We start from the raw sequence: 14,273 nt of genomic DNA on the forward strand, positions 1-14,273 counted from the left end.
ACACAATCCGTTAACAAACATATATATTTATTTATCAAGTTCACTATTCACTTGTGCATGGCTTATATTTCCTCCTGTCCGTTGTAACTGGTAGCTATTTGATCAAGTGAAATGCAATGTAAGATAAATTAATGACATGTGGAGAACGTCACAGTTTGAAAAAAATTTCAATAAAAATTGTAGAATACTATTTTAAAATGTAACATTTATAACAAAAGATATCAAACAGTATATAAAAAACCTACTTTTACAACAACAACAACAAAAAAAAAAGAACAAAACAAAAAACAAAAAAGCACACACACACACAAAAACAACAAACAAACGAGAAATTAACATCCCCGTACATAAAATAACATCTATTTATCTATTTTGATGAAAATGCATTGGTCTCATAAATTGATCTTGAACTCGTGCCTTCCATATCTGAATTTTGTCTTTGTAAACACATGTCTATAACGTATAAAAGAGTTACAAATGTTTAACAGACTTTAATAATATTATTAAAGTACATTATACAAGAAAGCAATGATAGAAATAAGCTTTAAGTTACACATCAGTCAAGTTCTGGTACATTATATATATATTATATAATATATATTTATATTGAGCGATATCTCACATTCCTCTAGATAGTATCAGTTGTCTGAGATTATATATATATATCACAATCGCAAACAATCAGTTTTTGTGTGTTATAAAAACCAGCGAAACAAAGTACATTCTGCAGCAGCTTATGTGAACTGATTTACAGGGATTACATCTAGTTTTAATGTTTTAAATTTTGCTATTTTACTCTACAGAATGTTTATAGGTGGAAAACAGTAACATTTAATCAGCAACATTAACGATTAATGGGCGTAGCAAGATGCTTGCAATAAGTAGCTTTTTACCTATATGTTTCTTTATTCACATTATGCTTTTAAATTGTGAAGTATTTACTCATATCAAACTTACACACATCAAACATGCACTACATAATACATACATTTAATTTGGGATTTCACATTTTTTATATTTTTAATCCGTTAAAGAATGCAGTAAGGTATTGTTGTATCATAGTTTGGGGACCTTTCTGTTGAAAATGTGTCAGAGTTAAATCGTATACATATACATCTGGAGTGAGGGTATTAGTTACACGCACTCCAGAGCATGCCCATTGATTGGCTCATTTTTGCTGGGGTTTACTTATTTTGACGGCAGAGACAGGGAAAGCGACAGAAATATCATATTCAGATGCTCGTCCATTGGTTCTTTTTTTCTGGGGTTTCATATTGTGAAACAGGGAACGTGTTTTATGTTTGACTATGATACAAAAGAGACAGAACATCAAAACACTCGGTAATCTGATTTATACTCGGGGGCTACGCCTCCTAGTACAAATCAGATAGCCTCGTGTTTCGATGCTCTTTCTATTACTCAATGTACCTATTCTGGTAAAATATACCCTGCATTGAACTTTGAAGTGTGTGGTAACATCCATCTTAAACATCTTGTAATGGTATTCCATAATGCATTATTTAAAACAATTCTTTAAGTGGAACTTAATTAAAGGAATTGGAGTAAAATATGTAATTTAGAAAATGTGTAATAGAATCACAATCTTACGGCAAAAATATTAGGTTACGTGATATGAAAAGCAAACAAACTCCTCTTTAGAATCATCTTTTGATTCAGTAAGAGTTGTCTCACTTATGCTAATATATTGAGAATAAAATTGTTCGTTTCTCGTGAAATTGGGCTACTGCTTATATCCAAAATACTTTATTGCATACCTTTTAATATAACCTTAATTATTTATCTAAATATGTCAATATTGACGAAAAACAAAATGTTAAATTGCATAAATATTTAAAGACCAATTATGCTCCAGAAATTCTTTCTTTTATTTTTATTTCTAAAAAGCTTATTATTTCAGTGTCCTCTTATAGTTTCCAAAAAGTTACTAATTGGCATGTTACCTGAACCATCTTTAGCTTTAGCTGCCTTTTGTCAATTTCTTCAGTAATTAAGATGCAGTATTTTGTATACTTTGCTGACATTTTCTTACTTTTATGACAAATAATTTCGCATTCAGCGCTACTTTATGTGATAAGCATCTAACATTATTCCACTTATAATTATAATTAATTACACGTTGTTACCACTCATTGCTTACATTTATAACTGGAAAAAAAATCTTATTTTTAATCGCATGAATCAAAATAGTGCTGCTTAAATAAAGTCTTAATTACATTTATTATTCAGCCAATCCAATTCAGTCCTAGTTTCTATTTCTTTTCCCCTATTTCTCTTCATTTTTATTTTTGAACTTTTTATCATTTCAAGTTGAATATTATATAAAAGCTTATTAACATATATTTTGATTTTTTTAAAACTTTTTTAAGGCGTGTATTTTGTACTTTGTTATGATTTCTTGTAGATTTCAGTTTATCAAGGTATCCTTGTGGTATATTATTAAAAGGCATGCTATATTTTACAAACTGATGGGTTTTCTAAAGCTGAAAAGTGATATTACTGTTAAGATATTTTCCTTTGAAATTTGGTAACATTTCTATAAAGAAAATACATAATGAAGATGATGATGTACATCCCTGACGAACCTCCATTTCTATGTAATAAGACTCCGAAAAATGTCCATTATTGATAACTATACTTGATATACCAGTGTAAAATTTTTTAATCTATCTTATAAGATTTTTGCCATAGTAAAATTTATCCAATGTATCAAATTAAAATGGATGGCTTAGACTGTCGAATGCATTTCCATAATTTGCAAAGAACAGTAAACTCGGTTAATTTTCTTTCTGCAGATGTTCAATAATTTCAAAAATTAGCCTTACATTTTCACTTATATGTCGATTTTTCATGAAAACAGTTTGATTGAAGCTTAAAATAGACTGCAAAACTTTTTTTATTCTATTTGAAATTGTTTTTGTTGCAAGATTATATTCAACGTTGAGCAAGCTTATTCGTCTCCAATTTGATAAATCCGGTTTAGGAATAAGAGATATTATTCCTTGTCTTTGAAGTCTTGTTAATCTTTAATCTTGTAGTTTCAATTGAGTAATTAATCGAAGTAAGATATAGTCTTTTACACAATTCAAAAATATTTTATAGAATTTTACTGTTTAACCATCAGATCCAGGACTTTTATTATTTTTCTGATAAAGCTATTTTACATTCATGTTCATTAATTTTCCCTTCGCATATGCTTTTTTCTTCGCCACTCAATGATTTTATGTCTGTATTAAAAATATGTGAACTTTGAGAAGTTCTATGTTTGTACAAACATTCATAAAAAGATTTTTCTTCTTTAAATATTTCTTTTAGTTATATATTTGTTCTTTATTTTCTAATTTTAATTAACGTACAGCCGTTTTCTCTGTTTGTCTTTTTTCTAAGTTTGCAAAATATTTACTATTTGTTTCGTTATGTTCTACATGAATAGCTCTTGTTCTTAAAATAAAGGCATTTACACGATGTTCATAAAGGTCAGCAAGTTATTTTAATAACATTTAATTTTTAACTTATTTTCATCTTTGCTTTCTTTATTGTTTGTATTTTTTCGTCTCATCGTTTTATTTTATTGATTGAATTAAAGATCCTGTAACACAAATTTTTATGGTTTTATATCATAAATATGATGCTCAAGTTAAGATTTATCAATTTAGTATGTTCCAAAAAGCATTATTTATAAAGATATTACCGAATTTAACATTTCATGTAAATAAATGGAGGTAATAAACAATTTATTTTCTATAAAGTCTAAGTCGAATGTTTCAATAAGAAATGAATGCATATATGTTCATGATTACATATAATATATACACATATTTGCTGAACATATTTTATATATTGTTCGATTTTTGAAAATTGTTTAATAAGCATTATTATTTATATATATATAATTTCATGTTAGTGTGGTGTAAAACCTCTATTACAACATATAGGATCTTTACACTCTTGGTCTTTTTGGTCTCTTGGTGACCATTTACCGTTCGATTTTCGGCTACACGTCGGACAAATACCAGAGTATACCCGATGGAAACTTCTATGCCAGCGAAACACAATCAGATCCCTGACACATCCCACCATATGGGGTTCTGCAGAATTGAGGCTGGCACTCACAAAGGCCAGTCGGAATTGGTGAGATATGAGTTGAAATGACCATATAAAGAACGATTTTCGAATCGACATCTGCAAAAAATAAAACACAGTGTATTTCAGACGGACACACCTATACTAGCGGATACACGGTCACACCCTCTAACCATCCCACAATATGGGGTTCTGCGGATTGAGGCTTTGACTCACAACGACTAGCGAGATATTAGCTGAAATGACCATCAATAGTACGATTTTCGGCTCACTGTCGGCAAAATACCAGAGTATTCCCGACGGAAACACCTATACCAGCGGACACACAGTCAGAACCCCTTACCTTCCCACTATATGGGGTTGTGCGGAATCGAGGCTTGGGCTCACAGGGGTCAGCAGGAATTGGCAACATATGATCTGAAATGACCATAAATAGCTCAATATTCGGCTCAACGTCCAAATTTAAAAAAAAACTCAGAGTATTCCCGACGGACTACCTATACCAGCGTACACACGATCACACCCCTTACCATCCCGCCATATGGGGTTCTGCGGAATTGAGGCTTGACAGGTGCCAGCCGAAATTGGCGAGATATGAGCTGAAATTACCATTTATATTACGATTTTCTACTCAACGTCCGCAAATTACAGAAGTATTCCCGACGGACACACCTATACCAGCGGACACACGGTCACACCTTGCAGGACACGAATATTCATGAATCCGTCTTCGGATGTTTTCCATCTTAAGTAGCCTTGATTTTGGTTATTCTGGACAGCCGCAAAGACCAGAGATAGAGGTGAAAAGTAATTTGAAATTACACTAAGGAATAAACCAATGGTCTTTTGCACAGGTTTTACTGTATCGTCTCTGATTAGCCTGTTAAGTAGGTACTGGATTCCGGCTGGCCAGAGTAGCCGGACTAGACAGAAATGTGTTCCGGCTGTTCCGGATGCTCCGTCTAACTTCACGAACATATACATGAGTGTATTAAATTTTTCAATAAATGTGAATGTATCTGGTGGTAAGAAACAAGTACGTGAACCTTAATAACCGACGCACCTAAATATCTTTTCATAATCGTGAATATCTGACAGATTAGTTACATACATGTACATCCTGGGTAAGCCATTCATTGTAACAGGGAACCCCATTATGACTCAAGATGTAAAAGTAGACATAACATCATGAGGTGTTTTTCTTGTTAGTTTCGTACCGTAAATGTATTAAGTAAGAACACTCTTAAAATCATTTTAGGACATGAAAACAAACATATTTAAATAGATCTGTTATTAATATAAATATTGTTACTGATTTATTCGACTTTTGTAGATGACATTTATCACGTGAACATTTGTTTGGATTTATTAGATTTGTATCAGTTTCTTTTTCCAAATTTTGATATACTGCAGGTAAGTCAGAATGTCATTTTTGTACAGTTAATCGTTTTCCTGTTAAGTCAATATAGACAATTTCATCAATTTTAATAGGGGACGTTATGTGCAAATCTGTTCCGTCAGTTTATGTGTTAAAATGTTGCATAGCATTTGTAGGTAGTCCGAATCTAAGGCAATCCGAATCACAGCATTTGATTTCTTTGTAATAGAAAAGTAAAAATATATATTACTAATATATCCTTGGGCAGTAAAATCAATTTATGTAAGTTTAAAAAAATCAGCACCCGTGTATAATGAAATATATGTTTTGATTCATATGAAAGTACTTGCATGTTTTTAATAAATGATGGCCTTATTTTTTCCAATGATCATTTTTGTAGTTCCTGTATAATGTTGTGAAATGATTAATTCAAAATTTTCATGTTTGTTTCTTTTTTGTGTATATGTATTTAATGTCACGATTTTCAAAAAAAAAAAAAAAAAAGAATTATTAAAATGTTTCGGCAAAACAACTATAAATATATGCAAAAATAACGCTGTTGTGATTTTTATTGACTACTCTAACTGTCTAGTACCTGTGAACCTATTCAAGAAAGGTGGCTTGCACATATTATTTTGGATAATGTATTGGTCGTTTTCTTTCACCCAATTCACAAATAATTAAAACTGGATGTTGGGAAACCAATCAAAGTCGCAATTATTGATTTTTTAATCGATTGTATGATTACACTATAATCAATATGTAATTGATAACCTTGCCCAAAACTAATTAAATTAATTGTAATTAATCGATTAAAGCTAAATTTGTAATTGACTAAATAGTCAGTAATTATGATTACAATTTGATTGACATTGATTATTTCAGATTTAACAGGAAACTATTTAAATTCATAGGATTTTACATTATATAGTTAAACTTTTGTTTTACAGTTATGAAGTAAAAACCCTCAGTTAAGACCGCCATCGGGTCTGGACCAAAGTGGTGTTAATTGAAAATATTCTATCTTTGCTAAAATACTTTATGACTGTGGTCAAAGCTAGTAATTTTTTATGAACAAACAATATGTATCTTAACCTATAAATACACTATAAAAGACACTTAAAAGTATGCTATGATATTTATTCTGATGAGAACAAAACATTTTCTAATGAAATTTAACATTGAATTATCTTGGTCAGATTTCAATATCAAATATTATATGACGTACAAAATCACCTATCAAATAAAAAAATAATTCTTCACAAAAATTTTGCTGTAATATTAAACCCTCTAAATGGTGCCTTCTCGCCTTATTTCATTGAAAAATAACCCAATAATAACAGTTTTTCACACCTTGAGACGCGAGTGTAATTCCAATGAGCATTCAAGCAGATCATAACAAAAAATAGGTGTTGACCTTTATATCCGTGGTCTCAATAGTTGGGTCAAATTAAGAATAAAACAAAGAATTTGAACTGAATTTGTATTAAACGGGTAGTCTTAATTCTAGATCATGTAACCATTTAATCAATTATCAATCAATTACTCTCTTAAAGTAATTGTAATTTAATTGATTACAGAGGCAAGTTAAGGTAATCAATGACATTAAAATCTGAAAGTAATTGTAACTAGATCAATAACTGATCAATGTTATTGTCCCCAGGTCTGGCTGGTATACGCCATTATCGGGCTTTAACAAGAGTTACTGCACTTAATCGAAATAAAGAATGCTAAATAACGATTGTATTCAGATTGGGGATAGGTGATGGGGTTTTTGAAAAAAGCCCTAATTTAATACACGGTTTAGATTGGAGCATGGACGTAGTTTTAATCAATTTTCCTAAATGTAATTTAGTGTAATAAGGCACAACATATATAAACATTTTTCTGCATAGCAATACACTTGAATTTTATCAATTTAAATGCCCTAAGTAAATACTTAATTATCGTTTTCATTATTTAAAAATGTGATAAAAAGTCCTAATCAAACGTCGGTAAAGGTAATACCAGCGCGTCATATTTCTTACAGCTAGTTTACAGCAATCAGGAACATCCACCATATTTCTGACTGGCTCTCACGTTTTGGGGTTTACAATACCAAAAATAAATATTCGGTCATTTTGTACTATTAAAAGTAACTGAGGCTCCGAGGTAGTGAATTAAATTTATTATTTGAGAAAAATTTGCCTTATCAAATTCTCATTTATTGGCGTTCGCGCCGAAGCGCGGCGCCTTTTATGGAATGAAATCAGATTTTGTGAAAGGGCGACAGCAACTTCTCGAGCCTTTTATAGTTGTTCATAATAAAAGCCGATCATTCCGATCGGTATGAGGGTGCTTGATTATTAATTAGTCGCGATATGTACATCGAATAGCGAACTGGAGAATTTCGCAATGCAAACATTTTCAAATGAAATAACCTTTTCCGTCAATAAATCGCGCTCTTCGGGGTATTTTTATTTATTATTTTGTAGTACACAGTGGGTTATTATGGTATGTTATTCCGAAAGCTGTAAATAGAATGATGAGTTGATGACCTAAATATTCCGAAAATCTATTTATAGAGGGATGTACTCCTATCGGTAATTCCCGGTCTCTCCTGGTCTATTTTGACCGGGATTTACTAGTGACCGGCGAATAGTACCACACGTTTATTGTCCGGTCTCTCCCGGTTTTGGAGTAGATGTTTGATATCGTTACAGAACAGAACAAATATTTTACAGATAAATAAGCTTTTTTTTTCAAAATGAATGTTTGTCACTTAGTTTGGTTACAATAATTAATAAACACAGATCAACTCTCAAATTTATTGATTATTATTATACATAAACATACAATTCGAAAAAAAAACCAACAACACAAATCGCATGTTTTATTTTATCTATATGAGATAAAAACAATAAATATGTACAATAATTGAGAAAAAATGTACATTTTTATGGCATTAATATGACACTATCAACTTTGAAACATTTTATTTAATTTGTTATTCGTGTTTAGTAAAGCTGCCGAGGAATTATTCAAAGATACAAATCAGATTTTATGAATTATTCAATTGATTGATAATTTAAAAAATGATAAAGAAAAATACAAATGTACATGTATATGGTTTAAGAATAAACAATATTATATATTGAAAGATTAACCATAATTTACTGACGTTTTCCAGTTAAGTTTTGACTGATAATCGTCGGTCAATATGACAATTGAATTCTTAAAATAGTAGTAAACGTAAAAACTCAGTATTAAAATAGCGCATAAAACACAAAAAAGAAAAGAAAACAATATTCATAAAATCTGTATTTTTTTATTAAAATAGATATTACAATTATTGTATAATAAACAATAATTATTATGCTCAACATGATCAACATGGTAATATAACAAGTGTCATATTGTTACTAAGTGTAAACAGATACCTTAAGAGGGGGTCTTCGCTAATAGCGATAACATAAGGGACAATTACACAAGTGTGGTGTTGATCATGCGTTACACATATGGATAATAAATGATTGTATACATGTATATCCGTTGCTATTAATAACCACGATTATAAAGAAATAACAAGTAATACTCTAATTTCTAGCATGCCAATCAAAGTTATAAATAATGAACAATGTCTTTCGTCCGTTCATTCATAAGTGATATACAATTCTGGTAAAAACCAATGAACCATTGAAAAGTTTATAAGAATATCTTGGCATCATATATCTACTAGTTCATCTGCACCTGCTGCATTTCTTGCTTGGACGCCCTTTGATGCTTTGCATCAATGCTTTTCTTGTACATCATTTATTATGCGATACAAAAACAGTTGTTGAATATCACACTCGACATTTATTTGGAAATATCCTTGGGGTGCATCACCTCATATTTTCATTTCGCCGGCATCTTTCATTTTGTGTAGAGAAAGACCCTTGATGTCGCCCCAGACCATAATATTTCCACATAACAGTCTCGTTCCAATCCTAACAGGCCAAACAAAATATTATTCAAGCAACATTTTACTGAGCTGCAACGCCTTAGAATTAAACTGTTTTGCTATATAATCTACATAAGAAGGAAAAATTGTAAATGTCTTGCCGTCCTGTTCAAACCATTAATATACATGTATAAAAATAAACATATTTATTTTGGAAAAAGTGTTATTTAATAGAAAAGCTGAAAATAAAATTATCGAGAGATTTGTAGTATCATTCTTTGTTTAAGTAGTGTATTTTACACTCAGTGATGTGAATTACTTCTTGTCCTCTAAACAAGGAAGTATATTTTATCCTGTACATTTATTGTCACTAAATGTATAAACGAATTTTATGAAAGGGCGGACATTTAGTGATAACGATATTACACATCAAAATACATATTGAAATTAATTTAAATTTTTCAAGGGGGCATATATTAGAATCATAAGTAAAAACTTTGAATTGCATTACATTGTATTTATTTTCCAATATCTCTTCAGTTAACAAATTGATTATGAACACTAGAAAGGAACAAATACAACTGGTTCTTATTTATAAACGGTATGTAAACATGAACACAAATCATAGGTACAACTGAACTCCCTGTTTACCCATGTTTATTTAGTGATATCATGGGTTTGACTATTTGTTTCAATAAAATTATATTTCGAAATATCTACATTGGCTATACAATCCATTTTTGGATCCAAGTATTTGTAAAATCAGTTCCTTCAGACAAACATAAAGTATTTATAATCAAACAATATTTTAACCTTGTTTTAAAAACAGAACAAGCACATACATGTATATAGGTGTCAAAAATGTATAAAAAAACAAATGGGCACCCAAAAACCCTAGAAATTTCGTTTTACATGAATAACATGAATAATGATTCAAGTTCATTTAATAAAACAAAGACGACCTTGAAAATTACTTCTAATAACATTAATTTTTATAAACGTACATTTAAGGAAACAGACTGTCTCGAATCATCACTTTCTCTAACATAAAGGTCTTTAGCTTTATCGCTTTTCCAACACATGCTTCTTGATAAGCCTTTCTCGCAGCAGCTGTAGCTGCACTTAACCTTAATGAATGGAGACCACATTTCAACTTGAATTACCCTAAAAGATAAATATGAAACAAAAATATTTCTCTCGCTCTTGTGAACGATATGATATTTCCTTCCCTTAGCTTGTATGTTTTTTATTTATTACAAAAAAAAAAAGAAAATTCTTCTGAACGGCAAAAGATGTCCGATTGAAGCAAATATTTCTAGAGTGCTTTTAATGGACAAGTTTTACTGACCAGAATATTTTGATATTTTTCATTTGGTCAGTTTTCGACTCACGTACAATATATGTATAATGTATAATGATTTCGATATGATCCCGTTTAAAAACAATATCGTTTTTTCTTAACGAAATAACTTCGTTAAATCTTAAAAATTAAGAAAGTCTTAATAAAGTAATTGTCATGAATCTCAAATCTAGAAGACATTTCTTTAACAAATCAACTAATTACAAAGTTGATAGGGTTACGCTTATTCATGCGACGGGAAATATCATAAAACGCGCTGTTAATTTTAGACAGAGGCGGATTATCTCTCTCCCCATACAATAAAGATATGAGAAACGTTGTAATAAGAGGAAGGAATGGGTTTGAAATTTATACTTGCAAAAATGTTTCAAATAATGTTTATAAGACTTAACAATATTCTTAGCTTTAGATTTTAAAGAAAACTTCTTAAGGTTTGCATGTGCTGCAGAGAGATCCGGGTGTACGTAGACAGCCAGTATCGATTTGTCTCTAAACTCCTACTTTAAGAGCATCAATTCTTTAAAACATCATTAATCTTTTAATACAATAACAAACCTATGTTGAATTAATTTACCTGTACCGGTTTCACAATATCATTATCAGGATGATAATGAAAATATTAAGTTTGATTACTTTAAACTCATTATCAAGTATCTTTTTTTAAATCAAGGATTATAATTTGGTTTTAACATTTATAAGTAAACTGATTTTACCTGTTTCACGTTTTTTTTAATTGTCATATTTGGATAGAGTATCGATAGAAATTAGACATGCTGACTTATAAATAACACGAAGTGGATAAAGTTAAGCATGTTTCATCTTATTTAAATAACAGCAATGATTTGATATTTCATATCAAAACAATTTTGTTTGTTTGCCGTAGCGTTCAGAAAAATGGAAGACCTTTTTTGTTAGTTTTATGCTTTTCATGTTTCAAAAAAAGAGACATATGTCAACATCCGTTTGGCCTGTTTCATATTCAGAATAGTTGAGTAGTTAACTTTCATATTTTATATTATATAATAAAAATTTATGAATAAGATTTTTAAAATGTTTCTTATGTTTCTTAAAATCATTAGTTATTTTGTATGAATTAATCAATTTTTTGAAGCTAATTTCACCTATCATGTATGTAGTAATTAAGTTAGAAGGATGATTTTAAAACATTAATTTATTGAGAAAGGTTCAACTTTTTTGTTGCTTTTTTCAGAACAATTACAAGAAAGACAGCAATGTTAGATCATTAGAAGTTACTGGATTCATGTAAATGGCTTCTAAAGAAAACATATACTTTCTACGTTCCTTTTTATTGTTTATAGAAGGTGGCTTATATATTTCAAAAGAAATTCTAAGTAGAGAATGTCAAAAGCCTGATACTTACCTGGATGAATTATTACAAAAATATAAACAGAAACTTAAACATTCATTTCACGTTAATCAATACCAGAAATTGTATCCGGAGTTTGGTAAAGCTGATATCAAGAACTGGGACTTGCAACTGTCAGTTGGTGTTTTGATAAATGTCTTTGGGAGAGACCTTAAATCGGGTGAAAAGGTCAAGCTTAAACTGTTAAGAGATTTAAGAAATGATATTTATATGCACTGCACTACTGCTGCTCTAGATGAAAGCAAATATGAAGACATAATAGAAGACTTAGGTGACATCATTACAACATTAGCGTCAACGTTTGATATATCAGTACAACAACGTTGTTCTAACTGCATCAAGCAGTTTACTTCCGGACCATTAGATGGTAGTATAACCTTTTTCATACTTTAACCCTCGGGAGAAATTTCAAATAATGCAATGCTCTTTTATTACAAACGAGCCACAGTTGATAAACTTAGCATCTCTATTTGTTGTCCGCACTAACAAACTACATAATAAAAATAAAAATAGAACTTTAACAGACATTCTTTATTTTCTCATAAATTACTCGCATTAGCCCGTGTTTGTAATTTACTTAAATTTGATCGAAAATAGAGTATATTGCATTATCTTTATATTTTCGATATTCGTCAATTTTCAACTATCTCTAGCGAAATATTTGGACGCTCCTATATGAAAATATGCTAAAAATCCAAAAAGATAAAAGGTAACAAAAGTAAAACAAGGTCAAAAATTGAAATGAACTTAGTACGGCTAGGGTTAAATTATTATATTACAACATTTGCCTTCTTTTTGAGATTAATTTTTCAAAAGAAACGCACATTAAATGAATATTATTGTAAGTAGTATAAAGGAAATACACCTACCATTTGATTAGGAATATCTCTTCAATACATCAAGTACATGTACGTACTTTCAAGCTTTTAAATCTTAATTAGATTGATCTGAAGCCTTAAGCATGTTATATTTATTTCTGATATAGTAGAAAGTTTATATTCAGTCTTTTTTGCAGCCGTAAAACCATCATTACAGACGTTAAATGGATTTAGCCAGTCGTGTCAAAAGAAGGTAAAAGGTGTGTAAAATGAATTTGTATATCGCTTTTATGTTTTTACAATAAATTCTTTCCCTATATGACAAAATATTAAATACGACATGATTTGTTATACACTGTCAATGAATGACTTGCTTTGATTTTATTTGATCTTGCCAATGGTAAATATACTTACCTTTACAAACTCGTCGAGATGTTAGAAGTAGCCGCCTTACTGTTATAATTGAATTATTTTCAGTTCATTTACTAATACATTTTTGCAATATTTTATTTTTTATATATAACAAACATAATAGAATTTTGATGTTAGTAGTTTCAAAGGTTGTAAATCGAAACTCTTTAAAGTCATTTATTAGATTTCAAGTTTTAATTGACATCTTATGACAATTTATCATTTTATAGAAAGGTTACTTTTATTATGATATATACAGTTGGTGTGCAAACAGAATTGGTTATATGTGGTCCTTCTACAAACTGGATAACTCTTTGTGAACAAACTCTTGAGACAATATTCAATCATGCTGAAAGCATGGCAAGTGAAAATGGGGGATTTCAAGAAATCCAAAAGAATGTTAATAGAATGCTTAGCTATTTGGAAAGCAATAAAGCTGCTGTATTCAAAGGATGCGAAAGGAAATGCATCATCCTGTTTTTTGAGTGCAAGGACTATGAAAACTTCCTAAACTTTCTTCATAAGGTAGAATGTCAGGAATACACAAGTTATTTAAGGGACTTATCAAATTCCCTTCATAGCTTCTTTAAACCAAGAAATCCGATATCTATCACATCCAAAGTTACATCCGAGTGTTTGCAATCGGTATTGATTGATAATATAAGTAAGTAAATTAAAGCTTACAGTTATCTTCTAATAATCTTATAATCGTTTGTTTTCTATACTTGTAATGTAGACAAAAAGTAAACTTTAATGTTATATAAATTGCATCAGAGAATACCATGCCAGCATTCTTTTTGTGCAGTATAATTCAACATCTTTATGTGAAGCTAACGTTTTATATATACATATAACTTTATGGACTTAGTGTATGTTGCAAATGTTTGCCTTGTCCC

The 14,273-nt window shown here is 30.1% G+C and overlaps 1 protein-coding gene across 1 annotated transcript in view; it reads left to right on the forward strand.

Annotated features, from left to right (window-relative positions):
• Nucleotides 1–5,279: 5,279 nt before the first annotated feature.
• Nucleotides 5,280–14,273, forward strand: part of LOC132730008 (uncharacterized) — an 83,792-nt gene continuing 74,798 nt past the window's right edge. The window contains exons 1-4 of the mRNA XM_060715852.1: nucleotides 5,280–5,514; nucleotides 11,972–12,515; nucleotides 13,164–13,226; nucleotides 13,637–14,041. Coding sequence (XP_060571835.1) covers nucleotides 12,029–12,515; nucleotides 13,164–13,226; nucleotides 13,637–14,041 — 955 coding nt within the window. The 5' untranslated portion in view covers nucleotides 5,280–5,514; nucleotides 11,972–12,028. The remainder of the gene's footprint in view (nucleotides 5,515–11,971; nucleotides 12,516–13,163; nucleotides 13,227–13,636; nucleotides 14,042–14,273) is intronic.

Source organism: Ruditapes philippinarum, unplaced genomic scaffold, assembly GCF_026571515.1.
Source record: "Ruditapes philippinarum isolate M1 unplaced genomic scaffold, ASM2657151v2 ctg1315_1_1_1_1, whole genome shotgun sequence".
Lineage (NCBI taxonomy): Eukaryota > Metazoa > Mollusca > Bivalvia > Venerida > Veneridae > Ruditapes > Ruditapes philippinarum.